General features: G+C 38.8%; 1 protein-coding gene across 5 annotated transcripts in view; it reads left to right on the plus strand.

The window, feature by feature from the left end:
• The window catches only part of setbp1 (SET binding protein 1), a 265,306-nt gene that overhangs the window by 62,006 nt on the left and 178,321 nt on the right, over positions 1-24,979 (plus strand). Inside the window, exon 1 of one of the 5 annotated variants that reach the window (XM_072252444.1) lies at positions 15,192-15,375. The exons of the other annotated variants lie outside the window; for them this stretch is intronic. Coding sequence (XP_072108545.1) covers positions 15,373-15,375 — 3 coding nt within the window. The 5' untranslated portion in view covers positions 15,192-15,372. Of the gene's footprint in view, positions 1-15,191; positions 15,376-24,979 lie in introns of those variants that run through there. 5 annotated transcript variants of the gene reach the window in all.

Below are 24,979 nucleotides of genomic sequence, written 5' to 3' on the forward strand. Positions count from 1 at the left end.
AGCAGTAAAAACACCCTAAATGCTGTTTCTTTTAGCTGAAATTTGATGACTTTTCCTAAAGTGATCTAAAATGCGCAAAGATGAACATATTTAAAAATTTTATACTTTTGTACGGGCACTACAAATTTTTGTACATTGGGGCTGTACCGGATCAAATTTGACCTGTATCTATTGAAATGGATATTAAATCTCTGAAACATTAATTAAGGATTAATGTACATTGAGGCTGTTCCGGGTTAAATTTGACCTGTATCTATCGAAATGGATTTTACATTTCTGAAACATTAATTAAGGATTAATCACCCATTTATTAATGTCAGATAGGCTATTTATACATTTTAAATAGACCTGTGGTTCAAAATTTGGTATAGACACTTGTTATGAGGGGATTCTTTGGCCGGGTCAAAATTGACCCAGACCATACTGTGGTATAGAATATGAACTGTATGTAAGGGTTAATTCTGTAATTTTATCAAAATCAATGCTTCCAATGTCTGCTTGAATGGCCACATTTTTTTAAATTATTGATGTGATTTGATCTTTGGCTACTAAGAATATTCATTCTCCTGTACATTTAGTGTTCCAACCTCATCATGACTGTTATGTCATATCCTCCTAATTAAGTAAGTTCCTACAATTAATTGAGACTGGTCTTCTTGAACTCCTGTTTGTGTAAAGGATGTTTAGGTTGCACACTAAAACCTTCTATTATTGTTTCAATTTCTATTTCTCTTAGTTCTGTCTTGTGGTTTAATTATTTTAATCCTTTTTATTTTAACTTATCTGAGATGTACAAAGCACCTGAAGGGTGTTGGTTAGAGTTGCGTTGCCCAGAGAAGACCAGCTATTTTGGACTGGCATTACCAGATGTGAAAAGATTAAGACCAGACACCCTTAGAAAGAACAAATGCTGTAAATTATAAACACCAGAAGATGCAAGATAGTTAGGATTGAGCACTGAGTATGCAAGGGAAGAATTACCCTTTGACTAAAGGTGAAATCACTTCATTAATTTTTCTTAAATGTAGAGATTCTGCCCTTTGAGCTATGCTGCACTACAGCCCCCAACAACCCCTGTTTTAACCCTAACCTAAGCACAGGACAACTTACAATAACCAACTACTCTACTAACCATTGCATCTTTGAACTATAGGAGGAAACTGGAGCACCCAGAAGAATGTGCAAACACCTTGCAGAGGACGCCGGCGCCCCGAGCTGTAATAGCGTTGCAATAAGCACTACACTATGTCTTCATAGAACATAGAATATTACAGCACATTATAGGCCCTTTGGCCCACAATGTTGTGCCAGCCATATAACCTGCACTAGAAGCTGCCTAGAGCCCTCTTACCAAGCTCCGTGTACCTTAGTGTCTCTTAAAAGACCCTCTTGTATCCACCTCTACCACCTTCGCTAACAGTGCACCCACCACTCTCTGTGTGACACTCCTCTGTTAACACGGCACCACAAATTTTTTCAGAAGTGTTGATTCTTCAGAATGTTTGTTTGTTTATGATAGACTGCTTGAAGACAAATATAATTTCAGACTATATCACATAGGAATTTGGAGAAACAAGAAATTAATTTTTATTGAATATAATGTGTTTAATTGCATAACGGTGCTGACTCTTTTCAATTATTCAACTAAGCTAAAAATGTTCTCTTCATGATTTTTGTTTGTACTCAGTGAGGTTTCTTAAGTGTCCAACAGTAATCAGCCAGCTTTGATAGATTCCAGTTGCCCTGATACAGTTTCTCCATAACTGTAATGTCCTGGTGAAGCCTTTCACCATGCTCGTCACTGACAGTGCCAAGATTTGCAGGGAAGAAGTCTAAATGGGAATGCAGAAAATGAATCTGCATGTTGACATTTTGTACTTCATGGTTTTGTACGCTTGAAGCATGTTGTCAACCACTTGCACATAGTTTGGTGCTCTGTTGTTGCCAAGAAGCTTTTCGACAACATCCTTGAATGCCTTCCATGTGTTTTTCTGTCATCTCACTGGAAGTTCTTCGAATTGCCGGTCTTGATGACCTATTTGATAGGTGGACCAGCAAAAATGCCTTCCTTAATAATGGCATCAATTATCCTGACCTGAATTGTGAACTGGAATATCAAATGTAGGTGATTTCAAAAAAAAATGATGAGTGATAGGGAAATTTCATGGTGATTTTCATTATCAGCAGCACAAAATCCATAAGGTACACCAAAAAGTACTCAGGAAGCGAGATCTTTGTTGTCCAGAGAGGATATGAAGATATTCAAGTAGGCATTGGAAGTATTTTGGTGGAAATATGAAATAGGAAAAGGATAGGTCTTTAAAATGGAACATAAATCATATCTACAGAACCTCATTTTTTATTCCCTCCTAGATTTTGACTTCATGCAGAACTTTTTAAAATATAAAATATACATTAATATGGAACCTTCCACAATCTCAGGACATACTAAAACACCTTGCAGTCAAAAATAGCGTTAGAAGTGCAGTCACGATAGAAAATGTTCTGCAAGCTGCTGACATGATGATGATCTGATAATCTGCTCTAGTAATGCTGACTGTGGAATGAATATAATTCTGATAAATCTACTAATTGCCAATGCAATTCTACTACTATTTCAAACTCAAAAAAGATGGTGGAGTAGAAACTGCCAGCTTCTTAAAAAAAAAATTAATGGATTTGTTTACTAAACTGCTGCATGAACAACAGAATTTGTTGACCAGCCGTTCAATTTACACAACCAGTGATTTTCTTCTCACTTGTCTCCACTTGGAATGGAAAGAAATTGCTTAGGTATAAAACAAATAGTGAAGCCCTGACCACTCATTTTTGCTCTTGGGCAAAAGTAAAAATTGCCATAATTTCTTTAGTGATCTTTACTCTTTCAAATTAAAGTCTGTAGTGTTTTGGACATTTAGTAGAGTCAGTCCTGTTAGTAAGTTATTTGTGCAGGTATATTACAAAGGCCACTTTTAGTTTGCCTAGCTGAAGGTTTTTTGAACAAATTGGTCTGCTAGGTATACCTTCATTTGATATATGGTGCATTAAGATATCAGTCTGGGAATTCTAGTGCATCGTGATGAGTGAGCCAGATGATTTAATCAGTAGCATGCTATTGCCAATTTGGTGATGGACCCACCACCGCAAAGGTCATTGGTGCCTAAAGCCTCAGGTGCTACTGAATGGATGCAGTATTTTCTAAGAGACTAAACTTTGTCACTTGAGAGCACGGCCAACTTGGGGTGTCAGCGCAGTTGGATCCTGCAAAGGATTATGAATAGGCAATTGCATTAGTCAGTTAGCAATCAATGCTTATTGGTGGTGTGTTATTGGACAAGTACCTTTGTAGCTGGAGGCAGGCAGTTGAATATTGGTGCCCCTGTGATCACTAGACTTGAGCTTCACAATTTCAGTGGTGTGTGGGAGGTTGATATGTTAGTGGGTGATTAGGCTGGGAAATTGGCAAGATCTATGGGTGGAAATGTTGCGTCAGCTGGAGAGTTTGGTTTGACTACCAGTGGCCAGGTGTCACAGAGAGTGGGTCAGTACTGTTGCGGTGACTGAAAATAAATGGTGGGTCCAAGTCCATACAACAGTCACTCGCAGGATAATTCCTCAGGACATCCTGTTTAATTCCTTCTGCAATGCTCCAAAAGAAAATTCTGTTGGATGCATGAGCATGGCTTATACTATAAATGTCCTAATTGAATGTTCTGTGTCATGTAAAGTGGGTAGGAAATGGCCATTGTCATATGACTTCATGATATTTTCACTTGTGGCACATTGCAGTAAAAGGCACTACACAACCCAAAGGTCTTGGTCTCACAAAACTGCAAAACTTAGTGGAAATTTGTTAAATATAAAACCCGTGGCTTAATTTTATAAATGATCAATTCTTGCATGGGACCTGTGTAGGGTGTGCTACAATTTACAGCTAGAATAGTTGTTTCTTGGCACAAGTAACATGTGAAAGACTGAAGGATGTTGGATTGCAATAGTAGCCTCTTGCTCTACTCATCTCTCAAAAAACGTGAAGATGCAGAAGAGTACAATACTGGCAAAAGTTATAGCATAGAAGTGTAAAGCTCCCGAAAGGGTTGAGGTGAACCAGTATACCAGGCCTCTGATTAATGTAATCTTGGATGACACCCCCCCCCAAAAAAAAACTTCAACAGCTCCAGTTACAGTTTAATTATATCGCTAGGATAGTCGGACGTCCAAGATCCAAGATGAGATCACAGGCAATGGTTAACAAATTTTCAGACTACGATAGGGTTCATAGTTAAAAGGTGTTAGCTGCTATCACATATAAGGAAGTTCAAACTTCTAAGTAAATTTACTATCAAAGTACATATGTGTCACCATATACAACCCTGAGATTTGTTTTCTTGCGGGCAAACATGGTAAATTCAAGAAACACTATAGAATAAATGAAATACCACACCAATAGAACAAACAACCAATATGAAAAAGACAAACTGCACATAGAAAAGAAAAATAATAATAATAAAAAATTAATAAGCAATAAATATAGAGAACATGAGATGAAGAGTCCTTGAATGTGAGTCCATAGTTTATTACACAGTTCAGTAATGGGGCAAGTGAAGTTGAGTGAAGTTATCTCCTTTGGTTCAAGAGCCTAATGATTGAGAGGTGATGGCTATTCCTAAACTTGGTGGAGCGGGTCATGAGGCTCCTGTACCTTCTTCCTGATGGCAGCAGCAAGCAAGGAGTGTGGCCTGGGTGGTGGGGGTCCTTGATGATGGATACTGCCTTCCTGCTACATCGCTGGTGTAGATGTGCTCAATGGCACATTACACCAAATGGCAAATAACAACACATGTACTGTACTGTTTGCAACAACTTTTGGACTGTACCATTACATTAGATGTTTGTTTTTTCCCCATTACATTGATCTATCGTTGTTTATTGTGTTACTTGACGAGATGAACTCCGACGGAAATAATTAGTCTAACATATTTTGGTCCTTGGTTGCCAGTGACTGCAGCCAAACTCCAGCAGAATGTAAAATATCACCTTGAACAGGATTTTTTTTAAATTAGGAAGCAGTTGCAACTTTATACTTGTGAGATTTGTGATGTGACACAGATGTTTCCATTTCTTCCCTGTGGGCAAGCATAGTTTCATAGTTTGCTGTTCGAGTGACATATCTAAGTATGGTATGGCTGCAGTCTTTACACTTGCAAAGCATTACCACACTACATAAAGCAGTAAATGAGCTGTGTCTTAGTTGATCCACATAGTGAAGTGCAGTGACCTTCAGCCAGGGATAGCACAGATGCTATTGAATAATGTTAAAGAGGATCTGTCTCCAGTAGTCTATTTCTAAAATTAAAGTTGCAAAGTGAATTGAACTTATCACCATGCTTCTAAATGTCCAAGCTTTGATTTATCCTAACTTGTCAAATGTACTGAAAACTCCTTTCATACTGTGCTGTTGTAGGAGTGGGAATGCTTGAATTTAGGCTGACAGGGTTTTGCATACCCTAGGTCCCAGGTAAAATGCACATGAATCTATTGCAATTTTGAAATAAACATATTTTTTTAAATGGTAATGTTGGAGCTGTTTGTTATTCCAAATATATTCTTTATAAATGTGTTAACATGCATTAAGTTCAGGTTCATTTATTTGCAGTATTTACCATGAAAGTTCTGCTTTCCTTGGATTCAGCTCAGTTGAAAAGTATGGGTTGGCTTCAGATATTGGGAATGCTTCCTACAACTAGATACAATCTTGGATCTGACGGTGTTTGAGTTCGTTAATAAAGATGAGGGTTTGGGTTCCTGGAGGCAAATGATAAAATAGGCAGAAGTCAGCATGGTTTCCTTAAGGGGAAATCTTACAGGACAAATCTGTTGGAATTCTTTGAGAATAACAGGTAGGTTAGACAAAGGAGAGCCACTTGATGTCGTTTACATGGATTTTTAGAAGCCCTTTGACAAAGTGCCACACATATGAGGGTCCTTAACAGGATAAGCACCCATGGTATTACAGGAAAGATACTAGCATGGATAGAAAATTGACTCATTGCAGGAGACAGAGAGTGAGGAATAAAGGGGGCCTCTTTGGGTTGGCTGCCAGTGACTAGTGGTGTTCTGCAAGGGTTGGTATTGAGAACTCCATGTTATATGTCAAAGCTTTGGATGACGGAATTGATGGCTTTGTGGTCAAGTTTGTGAATGATACAAAAGTAGGTGGAAGGGCAGGTATGTTGAGGAAGCAAGGAATCTGCAGAAGGACTTAGGCAGATTGGGAGAACGGGCAGAGAAGTGGCAGGTGGAATATAATGTAGGGAAGTGTATGCACTTTGATAGAAGGAATAAAGGTGTAGACTATTTTTTAAATAGGGAGAAAATTCAAAAAATCAGAGCTGCAAAGGGACTTACAAGTCCTTATGGAGGATTCTCTAATGGTTAATTTGCAGGTAGAATCTGTGGTAAGGAAGGCAAAAGCAATGTTAGCATTCATTTTGTGTGGACTAGAATATAAAAGCAAGGGTGTAATGCTGTGGCTTTAAAAGACATTGGTTAAACTGCACTTGGAATGTTGTGAGCAGTTTTGGGCCAAGTTCCCAAGTTTATCAAGAAACTTATCTCTTCTGGCTTTGGGATGAACCATAATTATTTCAGTTTTATCTTCATGTAGCTTCAGGAAATTATTGCTCTCCCTTTTGTTTGTTGCAGCTATACCCAAAGTCAGAGAAGACAGGGTGATATCATCATCAGGGTCAACTGAAATGCACAATCCTGTGTCATCTGCTTAACTATGAAAATCATGTCTGTACTCTGTAATGATGTCTCCTGAGGGAAGCATGTATAACGAGATAAGTAGAAGACCAAGACGGCTTCCCTGAGCAACACTAAAAGATACATTATATCTCTTAGAAACTCGGTCTCCAAGACAGGCATACAAATTTTTTGTCAGGTCCATGACCAAAACCAATTAAGGGCACTATCAGAGAGGCCAACCCAGTTCTCCAGACAATGTAGGAGAATGTTGTGGTCAATTGTGTCAAAGGCGACACTTAGATATAAAAGAATTAGAACTGAGCCTCTGTTGGCATCAGTGCTGAGGCCAAGGTCACTGATGTTCTTGGTAAAGGCTGTCACTGTGCTGTGGTTTGCTCTAAAACCTGACTGAAATTTTTCTAGAGTATTGTTCTCATTCAGAAATTGATGAGTGGTTGAAAATTACTTTCTCAAGGATCTTGCCCAGGAAGGGAAGACTTGATATAGGCCTTTAGTTAGCTAGTGCCTCACTCTCAAGGTTTGGTTTTTTTAAGTAGGGGTTAGACAGCCATAGTTTTGAAGGCATCTGCAAAAACTGCAGTTTCAAGGGATGTGTTTATAATTTCCTAACAGAATTGAAAACACTATTAAAAGAAAGTGCGGTAGGGGCAGGGTCGAGATAGCAAGTTATAGAGTTCTGACTCAGAAATGCTTGTAAATTTTGACATGGATTCTTTCTTTTTGAGAGGTTGGCTACAGAGGTTACTAGTATCTGTAGCTCTACTCTTCCCAGTAGAAATAATATTGTAGATAAATAAATATGGAGAGTTCCTCACATTTTGTGGCAGATGCTTGACTTGAGGACATGACAGTTTGGGCAGAGTTCAACAGTCAGTTTATAGTTGAGAACAACATTTCTGAATCTCCACTATTCTCTAATGGTCTTGGAAAAATGGGTTCTTCTTGCAGAGCATAGAGCAGTGTTAAAGAGCCTAGTTTTTCCTTGAAAATATTGCAGTGGACTTCTGGTCCAGTTTTCTCCCATTTTCTCTCAGTTACTCTGCATGATCTCTAGAGTTCATGGACAGAATTGTTTAACCATGGTGATGTTTTACTAAGTGATATTTTTCTTAAAGCTAGGTGGGGCCACTGTGTTTAATATATTTGTCAAGTTATTGTTGAAAGAATGAACCATTTAATTTACTGAGCCATTTAAGTCATGTGGTGAGTTAAACTAGCCAGCTCAGAGAATTTAAGTTGCGTTGCAGCATCGAGAGACCGCTTATAACTGTAATGACTTTCATGGCCTTGGCTCCAGGCAGGAGGGCATCAAAAAATACACAAAAATGATCGGAGACAGCAGTATCAGACATGAATCATTAATAATATTTAACTCTTTTGTCATTACTAGATCAAGTATATTTCTGAGTTGATGGATGGACTCATTGACGTGCTGGGTATGATCTAGGCTGTCTAGTAAGCTCATGAATTCAGCGACCATCGCGTATGCATTTGAGAGATCATTAATATGAATACTGAAATCACCAGAGATGAGAATCCTGTCATAGTTCAAGATAATAAGAGGATAAGAATACAGAGAATTCGGAGAGGCATTGGATTTAGGAGGGTGATGAATGATAACACAGAAAACAGGATTGGTATCACAAATTTTAAACATGTGTTCCTCAAAACTTGAAAGGCACGCTGGCATTGGGAGAGGATCCAGAGGAGGTTCATAAGAATGATTTTGGGAATGAAAAGGTTAATGTCTGAGGGGCATTTGATGGCTCTGAGCCTGTACTCACTAGAATTTAGAAGAATGATGGGGGATCTAATAGAAACCTGTCGAATAGGTGGCTCCACGGTAGAGTAGCGGGCAGCATTGCACTTTTCCAGCTCGGGGTGTTGATGTTTGCAGTTCTGACATCATCTTTAAGGAGATTGTATGTCATCCCTGTGGAATGTTTCTTCTGGTGCTCTGGTTTCCTCCCACAGTCCAGAAATGTACCGGATAGTAGGTTAATTGCCCCATGATTAGGCTAGGGCTAAATCTGGGGTTGCTGGCCGGTGTGGCTCAAAGGGCTGCAAGGGTCTGTTCCATGCTGGATCGCAATAAGTAAATAAATAAAAATTTGAAAGGCCTTGATAGTGTGGATGTGGAGAGGGTGTTTCCTATAATGGATGAGTAGGGCCAGGGGAGAAAAGGAGCTGAGATAAGGAGGAATTGCTTTAACCATTGGGTGGTTGGATGGTGAATCTGTGGAATTCATTGTCACAGATGGCTGTGGAGGCCAACCCATTGAGTATATTTAAAGTGGAGGTTGATAGGTTCTTGATTAGTTAGGATGTCAAAAGTTACAGAGAAAATGGGGTTGAGAGGGATAATAAAGCTGCCATGATAGAATGGCGGAGCAGGCTCAATGAGCCGAATGGCCTCATTTTGCTCTTATGTGTGTTTGTGATCACTTCTAAATTACTTTGCATTAAACTTAAAATTAGACAGACAAGTTCTGGTCATAATTCACATTACTAAATCTGGCATTTTGATGGTATCAGAATTTCAGGTTCCAGTGGTTGTTTAACACATGTTTCAACCCCTTGTAAAATAAATTGAGCTTCCAAGTTCAATAATTGATTGTTACTGTAGAGTCAAAAAATGTGAGAAGCACAACACTAACATCACTTAAGTGGTTACTGTACTGATATTGGGACACTGTTAGCCAGCATGCTCGTTCCAAAATGCTCAGCCCATGCACAGTCTTTCGAGGGTGATGAGAAAATAATGTTATGTTTGTTTCAGTGATCATGTCACAAGTACCAAAGGCATGCAGTGATATCCATTTCGAGGAGCGATGCACGTTTGTCTGCCTTTCTGCCTTTTCGGATTTCTTTTCTCCCCTTCAGGCTGTGTGTCATGAGGTATGATGTGTTTAAGAGCTGATCTTTTCTAGGTGCTCTGCTAGGAGCTGTGGTACAGTGATGTTACCCTTATCCAGACCCATGTAGACTGTGGTTTAAGATACTTTTTGAGACACTTACACAGACACTTAACAATATTTTTGCTCTTTTTGAGAACTCAATTTTTGACTGAGTGCTGAACGCACCAGTAAAGGGGCAGTCCAGTTTCTAGCTGCATAAATTTCTGAATTTTGTAAAGTGATCATGCATTTTGTTTCTAAGGTTGTTAATGCTGAATATCTGCATTAAAATTATAAAATGGTGGAAACATTCAGCAACTGAGGACACATTTGTGGAGAAAAGACAAAGTTTAGTAATTCAAGCTGATAGAATTCTATCACACCTTTCTGCATATTAGGCTTCTGATGACAAATGACATCTCTGGGCTTTATTCTTTCCCTGCTGATGCCTGTTGCTCTACTCCTACTGTCCTAGCGAAGGTTGGGCATTCCTGGGCCACGCCTGCATTCTGTGCCGTGTCTGCTTTGTATGAACCAGTTTAATGTGGTGTGCCATCTTGACCACATAGATAGATACTTTATTGATCCCAAAGGAAATTACAGTGTCACAGTAGCATCACAAGTGCACAGATATACAAATATTAGAAGAGAAGTAAGAAAGAATAAAAAATAAGTTTCCTCAAACAGTCCTGTTTGTCCGGGCTGAGTTGGTTAACAAACTGTCCGAGCCAGGTTGGTTAACAAATTGTCTAAAAGGAGGGGGTCATCACTTCCCCGACTATAGGTTGTCTCGTTATAGAGCCTAATGGCCGAGGGTAAGAATGACCTCATATAGCGCTGTTTGGAGCAGCGCATTTATTTTAGTTTGACCTTTGTTTCCCTTAAACACTAGATCTAAGGGATGGATGGTTTTAGCAGAAGATGATGTTTTACTTGTTTTCCCTGCTGATTTCTATGTTGTATGTATATATTTGTGTCTTGTCATTCCTTCATAAAACTCCATAAAGAGAATTGACTTAATGCTGAGCAGAGCAATGCTGTAGATGTTTCTGCCAGGAAATTTGGCTCCTGACAATTTTGGTAGAGTATTTGATTATCCCAGCAATTATTTTCTGAGATAAAACATCTCCAAATGGTGTTAATGGAACAAAATTCAGCTTCATTGAGATTTTTAAACTCACTGATCAGAAAAGCAGCAGTGTTTATTTTCTTGCGGAAGAACTGGTTTTTTACTAACCTTGTTTCCTCCAAACCCTGGTAATCAATAGGCCAACACTCAGACTGAACTCTTTGACCCAACAGAGATCTTTGAACTTCTGCATTTCCTGAACTGCTTTGCCCATGGAATTCATGGTTATGGTCATCCTCGGGTCATTCTCAGTTTCCTAGCCTCAGGATTATTGCAGGCGCGGTTGCTACAGATTTCTGCCACATTATCACATTCATTGTTCACTGCTTCATCAGGGAGGTTATTCAAGCTCTGTACTCCAGCAGAGAAAATTTCATTTACTTTTCCTTCATTCTACAAGAGCAAGGCTGAAATGTGCAGGTTGATGCTGCAGGAATTTTAAATGCACAAGCATTCATGGACTGCACCCGTGTCCTTACAGCGACTTCCTGTAAGCACTTGACTGTAGCTCTTGAAGGTCTTCATGACCCATAATGCTCTTTTAATGTGTTTAAAAGGTAGTAAAGCAACTTTTAGCCCCTGACCTTGCTTTTATTCCTAGGAGCAGTTCCATGTAAAATAGAGTAATTGGTACCTGTATCCATATATGTTTAACAAAAGAATTTCTACCTCGTTCATTGTGCTTAATGACCATTAAAAAAACTGAATTGTTGCTGATAAGGAATATTAAAAGCATCATGCATTGTGTCATATACTGTGCGAAAGGGAGTGTGTTGAAAATGCAGCTCAGGCTAATTTATCTGAAGTTAATCAAAATTAATGACTTCTGTGTGTATGAAGGTTAAGTGGCATCATTGAGTCTTTTGAAGTTCATGATTCACAGACATTTAAATGCCTATTAAATGAAATAAGCACAATGAATCTTTTCTTTTGTCAAACATCTTCCCGTAAGCAACCCCATCCTTTCAGTTGGAATGTTTGTGAGGAATGAAAAGATCAAATAAAAGTTTTCAATTTGACTGGTTTAATAGTATTCACTCTCCCTGCTAGAGTGTGGAACGCTTTGACAAGGGAACACAAAATGCTGGAAGAACTCTCACATTGAATCCTGAAGCAGGGCATTGGCCTGAGATGTCGACTGTTTGTTCATTTCCATGGATGCTGAGTTTTGACCTGCTGAGTTTTTCCAGCATTTTGTGTGTGTTGATTTGAATTTCCAGCATCTGCAAAATTTCTTGTTTTCATAAAATGCTGGAATTCTGAGGTAGGTCCATTTGGGGTGGTGGGGAAGATTGATCACTTTTCAAGATGAGCCTTGGGTTTAATTTGTCCATATCTAAATATTTATGCTTGTATTTTGAGATCTTTTTAAAAGGTTAAACTCGTATCAAAACACGATTGTTACTAATTTTGTTGATCTTTGTTTATGTAGTTAGAGTCCCAATATAGATATTGCAAATCAGACAAGAGCATGGCCAAGAGTTTCTATTTTCCAAACAGTAAAAATAAAGAGAAAAATATTTGTGGCACAATTCACAACAGCCAAAATATTTCAAAATAGCGAAATGGAGTAGATTCAGATTAATTAGGACATATTGGGACCAGTACATTTTGGCCTAGTTAAGCGGTTGCCTCAATTAGACAAAGTTTCATGGAAATAGTTAAAACGATATAGAAAATACAACATACCATTTAACTGAGTAACAAATTATGTATTTAAATGAAATACAGAGCAAATTAGAAGACTAGCAATACTATGGCAGTACTATAAAACTGTGTTCGCTCCTAATAATTATCGATGAAGGAATTCATCCAGTGTATAGAAACATAGAAACATAGAAAATAGGTGCAGGAGTAGGCCATTCGGCCCTTCGAGCCTGCACCGCCATTTATTATAATCATGGCTGATCATCCAACTCAGAACCCCGCCCCAGCCTTCCCTCCATACCCCCTGACCCCCGTAGCCACAAGGGCCATATCTAACTCTAAATATGCTGGCATATTCTTTTGATTAACTATAAATGAACAAATTTGGTGCAGATGTCTAGTGTAGAAAATGGACCATCTTCATACAATGCTATTGACAATTGCATTCTCCAATTCTTCATTTTCATTGTAACATTCAAGATGATTGTCAATACTTTCAAATTCTTCATAGTTGCTATCTTGTTGAAGTAGAAAAATCATTTCATTTTCACTCCCATTCACTTTTGTCATCTCAACCCTGAATGCTAGAAAATAGTGAGCAAAACTGTTCTGAATTGTCTTACTGCTTATTTCTTGCCAACTAGCAGTGACAAAAGTCACTGCTTTTTGAACACAAGCACGCACAACTGACACTATTTGAAAACCGTTCACTCTAAGCACAGTGTAGTGTCTAATAGCCACACAAGTTCACATGACAGACACTAGTTAGTAACTGTTCGGTAACAGTCTCCTGCCCCAGTTAAGCAGCATAGTCTCCCAACTAAACAAAGAGAATAACGGCTATTTTCGCTTTTAGTTTTTGTTCTTTAAGAGTTGTTCCAAATCCCCAATTAACTGGAATCCACTGTACTCTTGAAAAATGGATGTCATTACAGTAGGGCAATTTGTGCATAAATGATACCAAAGTAAATTGTTCAGGCAGAATTTCTTAAAGAATTTGTTGATAAAGGCTAGTCAGAACTTAGCTGCTGTTCAATGAAGAGCACCATAAATTCTATTACATCTATCCAAATACTGTAACTGAGAAATGAACTAGTCCTTTGGTTGACAGAATTTTGTGCCCTAGAACAACTTTCTGATTAAAGGGGTGTGAGTGACACCACTGATCCAGTGAGAACAGTGGAAGAATCTATTGAGGAAGTTGTTATGCACTATACCATTTGAGTGGCTTGTATCCCACTATCAGTAGATTGAAAAGTTTGTAAAGTGTTGGCCAAATCAGCATGGCAGGGTGCTTTATACTCCTTGGGATATGCTGAAGCGCACCGAATTTTGATTCTTACAGTTACATTGTGGAATGGTAGATCATCAGATCCTCTCTTAGCTTACATTGCAAAAAGGCTTCAGTTCATGTGTGCCTGTCTTTATCCTGCTGACCATAGGAGGTGATATCACTTTACAAACTTTATGAAGGCACCACAAAGGATTTACATATCCACTTACCAGAAACCCTTTTCTTTTGCTATTTAGGAATTAATGATTGGCAACAGTTGTGAGAAAGTTACTATATCATGGTATTTTATGGAGCGCTTTGATATCCTGTGCAATTATGTAATGTTGCATTTTGGGTTATTGCTTGATTGCACCTATGAACTGAATTTGATCACCACTAAACATGAATGCATATGTTAGTGTATAACCTCTGTTCATCTGAGTTTTAAAGATGCAATACAAATTGATTTTGATTGGAGTTGCTGAAGGTTGTAGTTTTTTGTTGGTTGTGGATGCCTGAAGTACAGTAACAGTATGATAACATTTACAGGTTTTGAATTGCTGCTCATGATGTAATTATTTATTTGCATGTAACATAAGGTATTTATGCAAGGTAATGCTAATGAACAGATGTTAATGAGTAGCATGCAATTACATATGCATTACCCCAGCTAGTAATATTTTGCAAGCACAATTGCTTTAATGAATAACACCATCTTGCTATACCTTGCACTGGGAGTTGATGGAAATTGACAGGCTGTGTATTGACTTTCACTAGCTTACACTGGTATTGAGTCTGGCAGCGAAAACAGGGTCAATCAGCCGTGACACTGAGCTGCCCTTGTTGCTGTCTTTGTTATATAAAAGCTCTAGATCAGTTTCAGATAAGCTTTCCTTTAGTACACAAAATGAAAGGACTCTAGTAATTAATAGCTTTGTAGGTTTCCACAGAGTTGTTCCTCCAACACAACGATTTGGTTGTGACTCAGTGCTAATGCTTATATAAAATCTGTAGCTGGAATGATGATGTTCATTAATGATCTACAGTGCCTGTCTTGATTATCATATATACAAATTCTGATCTATATTCATGTATGCGAGATATTATAGATAACATATTGCAATGGCATATTGCAGAAGATCCAAGATAAGTCGCTACTGTTGGTGACAAATATGTGTATTTTCCTTTTCACATTTGCCTTTACAGCTTTTTGCTTCATACAGCTGTTTATTGTATAAAACAGCAAAGCTGATTTTCCAATTCCAGCTGCTGGTTAGTCATACTGAACTCCGGTTACATTCTCTTGCTATGACACCAAGTTACCGAAATCCACAATCCTACCAAAGATAATAAAAGGTCAAGTCATTGTTGCACAACAAGTCATTTGATCATTGACGTGATTAAAATTCCTGCAAGATGATACATACATTTTTTTTTGTTTGTTTTTTTAAGCAAGGAGTTTGGAATTCTTTCAGTTTTGTCCCCTCCAGGGTAAGGAAGGGATAAAGTGCTCAGAGGTGATCTGAGGAAGGGTGATTGGTGGAACACGCTTTTTAAATGTGTGCTGGAGGCAGGCACTCTCACAGCATTTAAAAGGTTTTCTAGACCAACACTTGAATCACCATTGCTGTTGAAGAGGATTGGTCAACATTGACATGGTAGGTAAAGGGCCTGTTTCTGTGCTGTATAATTCTGGAGTGCGAACGTCCATGTGGAAGAGACAAGAACTTTTCCAGAGTGCTCGAGGGAAAGGAGGAACAGTTGTGTTTCTCACTTCTGGGTGGTGACCAATTCTTAAGGTTTTCTTAACCCTCAACAGGATGGTTAACCCATCAGTTAGGATCATTCTAAGGAGGAAATGTGTTTTTTTTAAAAAAAAGGAACTTGCACACCTGGGACAAAGAAAAGAAGATCTGTGGATGCTGGAAATCTAAGTGACACACGCAAAATGCTGGAGGAACTCAGCAAGTCGGGCAGCATCTATGGAAAAGAGTACAGTCAATGTTTTGGGCAGAGATCCTTCAACAGGATGGGAGGGAAAGAAAAAATGAGGAGTAGAGTTAAAAGGTGGGGGGAGGGAAGGGAGAAAGAAAGAAAAGGGGGGAGGAGCACCAGTGGGAGGTGATGGGCAGGCAAGGAGATGGTCCCCATCCCCTTTTCCCTCTCTCACTTTATCTCCTTGCCTGCCCATCGCCTCTCTGGTGCTCCCCGCCCCCCACTTTTCTTTATTCCATGGCCTTCTGCCCTCTCTTATTTGATTCTCCCATTCTCCAGACCTGTATCTCTTTATCTGTTTCACCAATTGACTTCCCAGCTCTTTACTTCACCACCCTCCCCCTACCCCCCACCCCCAGGTTTCACCTATCACCTTGTGTTTCTCCCTCCCCTGCCCCATCATTTAAATCTCTTTTCCATAGATGCTGCCTGGCCTGCTGAGTTCCTCCAGCATTTTGTGTGTGTTGCTTGCATACCTGGGAATTAAATATACACTGGCTCAGAGTACTCTGGGATAAGGCTGTCCTTGCTGCTTTGGGAAACCTACCCCAGTAAATATTGGCCCCTTGATCTATATTTACATGCCCAAAAAAGTGAACCTATTGGTCTAAAACAATGGCAGATATGTTTGGACAGTAACTGTGACTTTCCCCCAGCTTGATAAGAAATTTAAAAAAATCAAAACATGGATGAGTTAGTAATCAAAAATGTATTTGTGCAATATGCTCTTTGGCTTTTGGTATTCTTAAAACTTCATTGTGATCTTTTCCCACATCAGGTTCATGTAACTGCAGACAATGCAGATGTTATTTCTAAATTCTGTTTCTTAAACCAAATGATAAAATTCTTTCACTTGTCTTATTAGGCTTGTTATTTCAAGCTTTTGGTTGGATAGAATTGTTTTTCATTTGTTTTGAAGAGAAGAATTTGATCTAGTCCCCAGTTTGTTGAGCAGCTTTCACAAGGTGTGGGATGCGTGCATACAGAGCCTCCCTTGTTTTCATTGTACAGTAATTGATAATGTGATGGAAATTTAACAATGTTTTATTGTTTGATGGGAAGAGAGAGACTGGCAGTTGCTGATCAACTTGCAAAACCTTTCTGCATAATTATCTCATCCTCTGTTAGTAAACAGTAATATTCAGTCCTTCATGAACAACTTGTACATAAAAAAAACATAATTTCCTTTGCAACACGTGTGAACACATCTGATCATGTCACTGAAGTTTTTACTCTAATACTGTATCAAATGCTGGAATTTGTTAAGAAATTCACACTTGAATTTGAACAATGTCTGCTTTATTGACATACCACTAAAATTTGAACATTATTGGTAGAGTAACATGCTTGTAGTCTTCGGAGGAGTGATTTGTTTTAGTGATTTAGAGCCTTGGAAAACATTTCATTAAGCAAAACTTTGTGAATTGAAAGGGCTGAGCAAAATGCATTTCAGTATACTGTATCCCTGTGGGTGCACTATTCATAATGGCTATGTAAACGGAAGACATCTATCCAAAGGGGCAATGGCATTATAGCACAATTTCTCAAGCCGAACATTCAAAACTTGAGGAACCCCTGTAGAAGCGAATTTTAATTTTAAAGTCAATTGTTACATAGGTTTTTTGATAATCTAATTTCTTAGGACAGAGTTATAATTTTAATTTCTTAAAGTCTGCAAGTCAAGGTCAGGACTAGTCCTTTTAGACTTCTTGGGAAGATGACCACGAATTTTTAAGTGTTGAGCTTTTCAACAGAATAGGCATTAGTTTCTGCCTGCTTAGCCTCTTTAAATCTTCAAATGACCTTTCACCTATATTGGGGTGTGAGGTTGTACATACCAGTGTGGCAATGGATGCTATTGTAAATATTCACCACATCTGCGGGAAATTCCAGATAGCAAGTACATATATTCTGGTATTTGTTCTGTTTATTTCCTCTTGAACATAAGCACTGCAGAAAGTTACGTGGAGTGGATAATGTGATGGGATCTCAGCTCAATTGTAAAAAAAAATTGTTATTCAGATGGAAAATTACACTGGTATGACTAGGGCTCAAGTCTGAACTCAGACTGAGTTAATGGTTAACAGGTTAAGATCACCCCTCTGCTGCAAAAATAGCAGAAGATTCATATCAATAATGAATGTCTCCATTCTGTTCCTCTGTCTCAAGTCCTTAAGAGAGAAACTGAGGTTAGTTGTTACCTTGTGACATGCTAGAAAATGCAGAGATTTTTAAACCATTTTTTCTGAAATATTGTGCCCTAGGCATGTGACTTCCAGCAACTGCAGTTGATACATTAACATTTAATCTCCATGCACTCTTGAAGGCAGTTTTTGCTCCATTTATAGTCGAGTGCCAGAATTTTATAATTTGGTGTAAGAACTTTTAAAATGCTTTCCCTGCCACCTACATTTATATAATTTGAGTATGAGAATAAATTGTAACAAAAAGCCATTGGACATAATAGTTACCTGTCTGCTTGATTAATGGACATCTATCCACATTTTGATCATTTTTATTTCTTGTCTTAAGGGCAAAGGCACATTTACTGCCTAAACTTACTCATGATTATAGAGTTTCCTCTCAAGTGCTGTTACATCTCTCTCTGAGAGCAGTGGCCAGAATTGTGCACAGTACTGCAGCTGAGGCAAGACCAATTGTTTCAGAAAGTTGGAACATAACTAACATCCAGGCTCTTAGTATTCAGAGGCCCAACTAATGAAGGTCACCATCCTATATGATGCCTTCTTAATCATATTTACCTGGGCAATCACCTTCAAGGATCTTTAGACATTGGAATGTTCCTCAATACATTCTAAAACCACACCATTCGTGGTGCATATCCTAGCGTCAATGGTACTCCTGAAATGCATCACCTCACATCTATCTGGCTTAAACCATCTGTCATTTCTCATCTCAGTTCACTAACACTTTACGGCTACATTTCTACCCCCGCCCCCCCCCCCCCAGCCACCCCCACTGTTAACAATTCCACTAATCTTTCTGTCATCTGCAAATTTATGCCTCCTGCAGCCACACCCAGACCTTTAATGTATATTACAAATAGCAAGGGTCCCAGCCACTGATCCCTGGAACGCCAGACCATTAGTGTTGTCCAAATGCAAAGGTGACTCTCTACCATCACCCTCTTCGATTGCTGGGCTAATTTTGAGTCTAGTTTACCAAATTGATCTAGATCCCATTTGGCTTAATTCGTCAGACCATCAAGTAACTTCCCTACCACCGATAATGGGCTCACAGATCTGTAATTACTAAACTGTTGTTTCCTGCTCTACTTAAAAAGGGGAGTTTACGCTTGATGTCACTAGTCACCTTGTGCCTCACTTGTGGCCAGTGAAGATTTAAAAATCTCAGAGCCATGGGAGTCTCTTCACTTGCCTCCTCTAGCAGCCTGAGATAAATCTCATCTGACTTTGGGGATTTATCCACCTTTAAGCCTGCAAAGGCATTGAGTACTTAGTCTTTATGGAGATTTGCACTCAAAGTCACCTTTCTCTTCAGAGAATCCCTATCAACAAAGTCCCATTTATTTTGCGAATGCCAATGAAAAGCATTCATTTAGGACTTCAGCATGGACAGGTTATCCCCTTTTGTCTTTACTGGGCCTTGTGCTTTCCCTAGTTATCCTTATGTCCTCAATATACTCTACTTCTAAAATGTCTTCCGATTTACCTTAATCTTGTCCATTAGTGATTACTTATGACCTTTCTTAGCCTTCCTAATTTCTTTGTCATCAGTGACAGAGAAGGCATTGGATGGTCTGATGAATTAAACCGAATGGGATCCAGAGCAATTTGGTAAACTGGATTCAAAATTAGCCTGGCAATAGAAGAGGGTTGATGGTAGAGAGTCATTTTTGCATTTGGACAGTCATTCGAGGTGAGGCATCATTTCACCTGCGAAGTTGTATACGGATGCATGCTTTGATAATAAATAAACTTTTGAATCTGCTGGGGTCATCTATTGTGTCCGGTGCACCAGATTGCGCCTCCTACATTGGTGAGACCTGTCAAAAATTGGGGGACTGCCTTGTGACACACCCGCGCTCCATTACCAAACATATCAAGAGAATATAGTTGGTCTCATTTCGTCACTCTGTTCCTGGGGCACAGTGGTATTATTTTTCTCAAAATTCTATTCAAATTTCCTTTTTAAATTGTTGATCGCCTCTGATTCCAACATCCTTACAACCAGTAAGTTCCAGTTTGTTGTCTCTCAATACATAATAAAATTCTTTTTCATATCAACTCTGCTTCCTGAATTTGATTATTTCCATTTTAGTGGCTAGGGAAGTGACCAGTAGGTCAGGCCTAACCACCTACAACTGCCTTGTTTACATTTCTTTTTGCTGTCCTTTACAGAGAGCTTTCAAGTTAATCCAGAGCTCTGAACTTCCAATCACATGGTTGGATTATCAAAAAACAGCTGATTCTTCCCACTTCCTTTCCAGTCCTGATGAAAGGTCTCAGACTGAAACATCGACTTCTTCCCCATTACTATTGCTTGACCTGCTGGGTTCTTCCAGCATTTTGTGTGTGTTACAAAAAATTAAAATTTGTGTTTATGATGGATACACTCAGCAGGTGAGGCTGTATCTATGGGCGGACAATCAATTAACTTTTCAGGTCCTGGACTCTACACTATAATCGACATTGAATTGAAAATTTCAGCAATTCCATCATTTTTCTCATATTTCCAGTATTTATGGTGTTCTTTGAGAAATTGCTCCTTTATTTCTTATTACCTCTTCTTTCACATTCTAAAACATCAGAAAAAATATCTCCCCTCTTGCTACGATCTACGGTATTTTGGCCATAAATCTTAGCAACTTCCCTTCCATTGTCAATTTTCCCTTTCCCCTTCTCTCCTCAATTTTCATAAATATGAACTTGTTACTCCTGCTCTTAGCCATTTCTGATCAAAGATCATCAACCTGAAACACTTAATGCTTTCTCCATTCATGCTCCCTGACGTGTTGTGTATTTCCAGCGTATTTTGTTTGCATTTCAGCTTTCCAGCATCTGCGGAATTTTGCTTTCGTAATGGATAGTCATACATTGCTGTCGACACCAAACACCAATCTTGTAATTAATATTATCTCGTAATTAATATTCTTAGTGATAACTTTGAAGGTGGTGATCATTCTCAAGCAGTACCAGCTGATGAGGGATGTTTAAATGAACGTTGAACTGGAAGCAATTTTTAAAAAAAATGAAAATACACAGTTGTGCAGCTAGAAGAACTGGGTTCTGTCCTAATTTGGGGTGCTCTCTGTGCAGATTCTCCCTATTGCTGTGTGGGTTTCTTCTGGAGATCTGGTCTGTCCCACGTCCCAAAGGTGTTAAGTTAATTAATCATCGTAATTTGTCCCTAGTGTGCAACTGATTGGTAGAATCTGTAGAGTTGATGAGAATGTGGGGGAAATACAAAATAGGATCAATGTAGGATTGGTATTAATGGGTGTTTGGTGAGTGATGCAGCTTTGTGGTTGAAGGGCTTGTTTCCATTCTATCGTTTGCCATGTGTGAGAAGTTACAGCACAGGAATAAGCCATTGGCCTGGTCAGTTAATGTTGCATCTAACAGGTGACTCCACTTTCTTGCAGCATTCTGATAGTAGAACAACATTCAGTAGGATGGGCGAATGCTTTCGGTAGCTGCTCTGCCTGTACAATGTGAAAACCTGCTCCCACATTAACTGTCAACACCTTTGGCAGAGTTTGACAAAAGAAACTTTGATATACATAAATTAACTGAATATTTGTTCGACTTAGAACTTGCATTTCAATTATCACTTACTCCTGCTTTATGGAGTTTTGCGTGTTAGTGCAGTCTCTTACAGTGTTAAGCTATCATGTGTGCAAGCCACATTCAAAATCACTGGTTGGGTTACATTTCTTGTTTTTTTTTAAAAAACCATGTATCACTTTTGCTTTTTGAAAAATGTTCAGCCTTTTCTACCATCTTTTCAGGTGCACTTCAAATTACACAACTCACTGGCCTTTCAAAATGAAGCTTGCTCATTTTAACGCCATTCCTTTTCGTCAGACTTCTTAAACTTGTATTTTCCAAATGCCATCCCTTCTCCCAGTGGAACTTCTTTTCCTTACCTACTCTGAGTTTGAGCACACCCCATCAAATCTCCACATGCCCTTCTCTGCTCTAGGACCCACTTCACTTCCTCAGTCTCTCCACATAACTGAACTCTGTCTTTCCTGATGCCCTTCCAACAAATGTTGTCTGTACCCTCAACAAAGCCTTGACATGCTTCCTGAAGTGCTCTGCCGAGAACACAATACTCCAGCCAAAGCTTCCAACAAAACTTTCTTGCCATAAGCCAGACATTGCAAGTACTTTTTATCAGTAGTTTAAACTTGGCCTACCTTTTTCCAATGCATAGCCTGTTCCTGCCTCACCCACCAATTAAAATTGCACCCTATATATCTTATTGCTTGATTCGTTTTCAACTTCACACTTTTTTTTATCTTAAATTCATTAGCATGTTGAACCCTACTTAATTTGGATAAAACTGGTACTTGTTGACCCTTCCCCAATTGCTTCCACCAGCTGGCACTGAAAAGAAGCTATTTAGTGTCATTAGGGTTAAGTAATCATCTGTGATGATATACTACAAGTGGCTTTTCCCTGTGTTTTTATCTTTTTTATACTTTTACAAACTTGCTTTGAGTTTTTAGTTGTCTTTACAGTTAGATATCAATTGTCATTTTCACAAGTACTTCTGGGGGAAAAATAATTATTGACCTCCATATGTTTTATCCTATGTCTGAAATGTAATTTTGTTCTAAAATGTTGGAATGAAGTATTAAGTCCTGCTAACCTCAAATTTATCACAAAGCAGGTAAGACAGAACTATATCTAAATTAGATTAAGATTAGTTTGTTTGTCACATGTTCATTGAAGGATCAAAACATACAGTATCATTTTGTATCCGAGGATTGTGGTGGGGGCAGTGCTACATTGGTATCTGGCTTTTGGTGCCAACACAGCATGCCCACAACTTACTAACCCTAACCCGTACATATTTGGAACGTGGCAGGAAGCTGGAACACCAGGAGGAAACCCACGTGGTCACAGGGCGAACATCCTCACAGACAGTAGCAGGAATTGAACCCTGCTTGCGATCACTGCCGCTGTAAAGTGTTACTAACCACTAAACTGCTGTACCACCCCATATTAAGATAAAATTATAAATGACAAACAGAAACAATTTTATTCCTGTGTAGGCTTTCAGAATTGCATAACTCCAGTGTAATTGAATATGTCGTGTTATATCCACAGAACTTGATCGGGGACCTGAGCATAAACATGATTGCATTTGACACCTTGTTGAAGTCCCAGACAGCATGCTGAATAGCTGAAGCAAATGTTGTTGTTCCTGTGGATTAAATAAAAACAGCCATTTCTGAACTTTTTTTTACGTTGTTTATTTTATACAATTTTATTACTATCTTCCGAGTGAGCTCAGTCATATAGTGTACATTACCTGCAGTTCTCTGGTATTGAGTGTATGTACTTTTTAAAATAATTTGTCCGAATTTTATGTGGTAAAGATGGTAGAGCCAAGCTCTGTGCTGTCTTCATTTTCTGTACATCTGTATCTTTATACAGAACTTTTTGTTCGGAGCTTTTGGACAAAGATTTAAAAAAATCTTTCTATTCCCCCTACCATTCTCTTTGCTTAGTAACAGCAAAAATCACCTGTGTCAGTACAGTTTGTTTTTTATGGCCTAGTACCTGACTGTTAAGATTATTTCCCTAGAGTTACTGGTATACTTAATAGTAGAGAGAAAATTGGAAAAACAAGAATGCAAGTGTTTAAGTTGACTTATTAGACTATTAACTGAATAACTGAGTCATATTAGATTGTGCTTCTAATATCTGTCATTATTGTGCAACCTGAAAACTATCATTTGTCATATTCCAACTAAACAGATTATAATTTTGTAATTTGAATAGATGTGCCTAAGGAAGGCTTCTAGAAAAATCTACTTAATAGCATACTGGAGTAACAATTTTTGATAAACTTTAGCTGCAATCTTCTCTACCGTTCTGACATGCTATTTAGTATGACCCTGTTCTCCCTGTGTGTTGGTGCATGGCCAAGTGGTTAAGGCGTCCGTCTAGTGATCTGAAGGTTGCTAGTTCGAGCCTCAGCTGAGGCAGCGTGTTGTGTCCTTGAGCAAGGCACTTAACCACACATTGCTCTGCGACGACACCAGTCCCAAGCTTTATCGGCCCTAGTGCCCTTCCCTTGGACAACATTGGTGGCGTGGAGAGGGGAGACTTGCAGCATGGGCAACTGCTGGTCCTCCATGCCCAGGCCTGCATCCTGGAAACCTTCCAAGGCGCAAATCCATGGTCTCACGAGACTAACGGATGCCTATATATAGTTCTCCCTATATTATCTAATAGAAGTTGTTTAGGCTGTCTCCTTGCATTTATTCTATGTGCGTGGGTTGGACTTTATAATTTAGACGTGGTTTGGATGAGAGAGGGAATAGCTTAGATGTATTATGTATATTGATGACACGCTGATTCATACTGATTCTTTTAAAATGTTGGAGAGTCTTTAATATTATTAATGCTTGATCTTGGTCTTAAGCCTACCTGCACTCTATTTTCCTGATTGTACCTAACTGCTCACATTCCAAATGAATAGACATTGCATGGCCTGGTACTAGGCAGCTTTTCAGACCTTGTTTGCACTGTCAGAATCATAGTACGTTGGTCCACATATCATCCAAAGTACAGTCATGTAAAGCAAAATCTAGCCGATCATTCATCCTAATAAATGCATGAGCTAAAATAGAAAAAGAGATTGGGGGATGGCTCTCTGATGTAAGTCTTAATGTTCACTGTGCGTTTTTGGTGTGGTTAGTGTTGGAAGTACACAGAACTGAATTACAATTTTGAGTTGCACACATCCATTCTCAGTAGAGGTCTGTGTCTGTCAGCACTTGTTCATTGGCATGTAAATGATAATTTCAGTGTGAGCAAAGAGCTCAGTGGAGTCTGAGTTTTAGAACATAGAAGAAGATAGAACAGTACAGGCTGTTGTGCTGCCCTTTACTGTTACTGTTAAAGATGATCTACATTCGGGTGATGTTTAACCTGACCCACTGTCTGAGAAACTCCTACTGTCAAGATCACCTCCACATTGTGGCCACTTTTACTTCTGTACCAGCTATTGTGTATCTGTGATGAAATAAATAAGTCATTGAATGAC

The sequence above is a fragment of the Mobula birostris genome, chromosome 3 (genome assembly GCF_030028105.1).
Source record: "Mobula birostris isolate sMobBir1 chromosome 3, sMobBir1.hap1, whole genome shotgun sequence".
NCBI lineage: Eukaryota > Metazoa > Chordata > Chondrichthyes > Myliobatiformes > Myliobatidae > Mobula > Mobula birostris.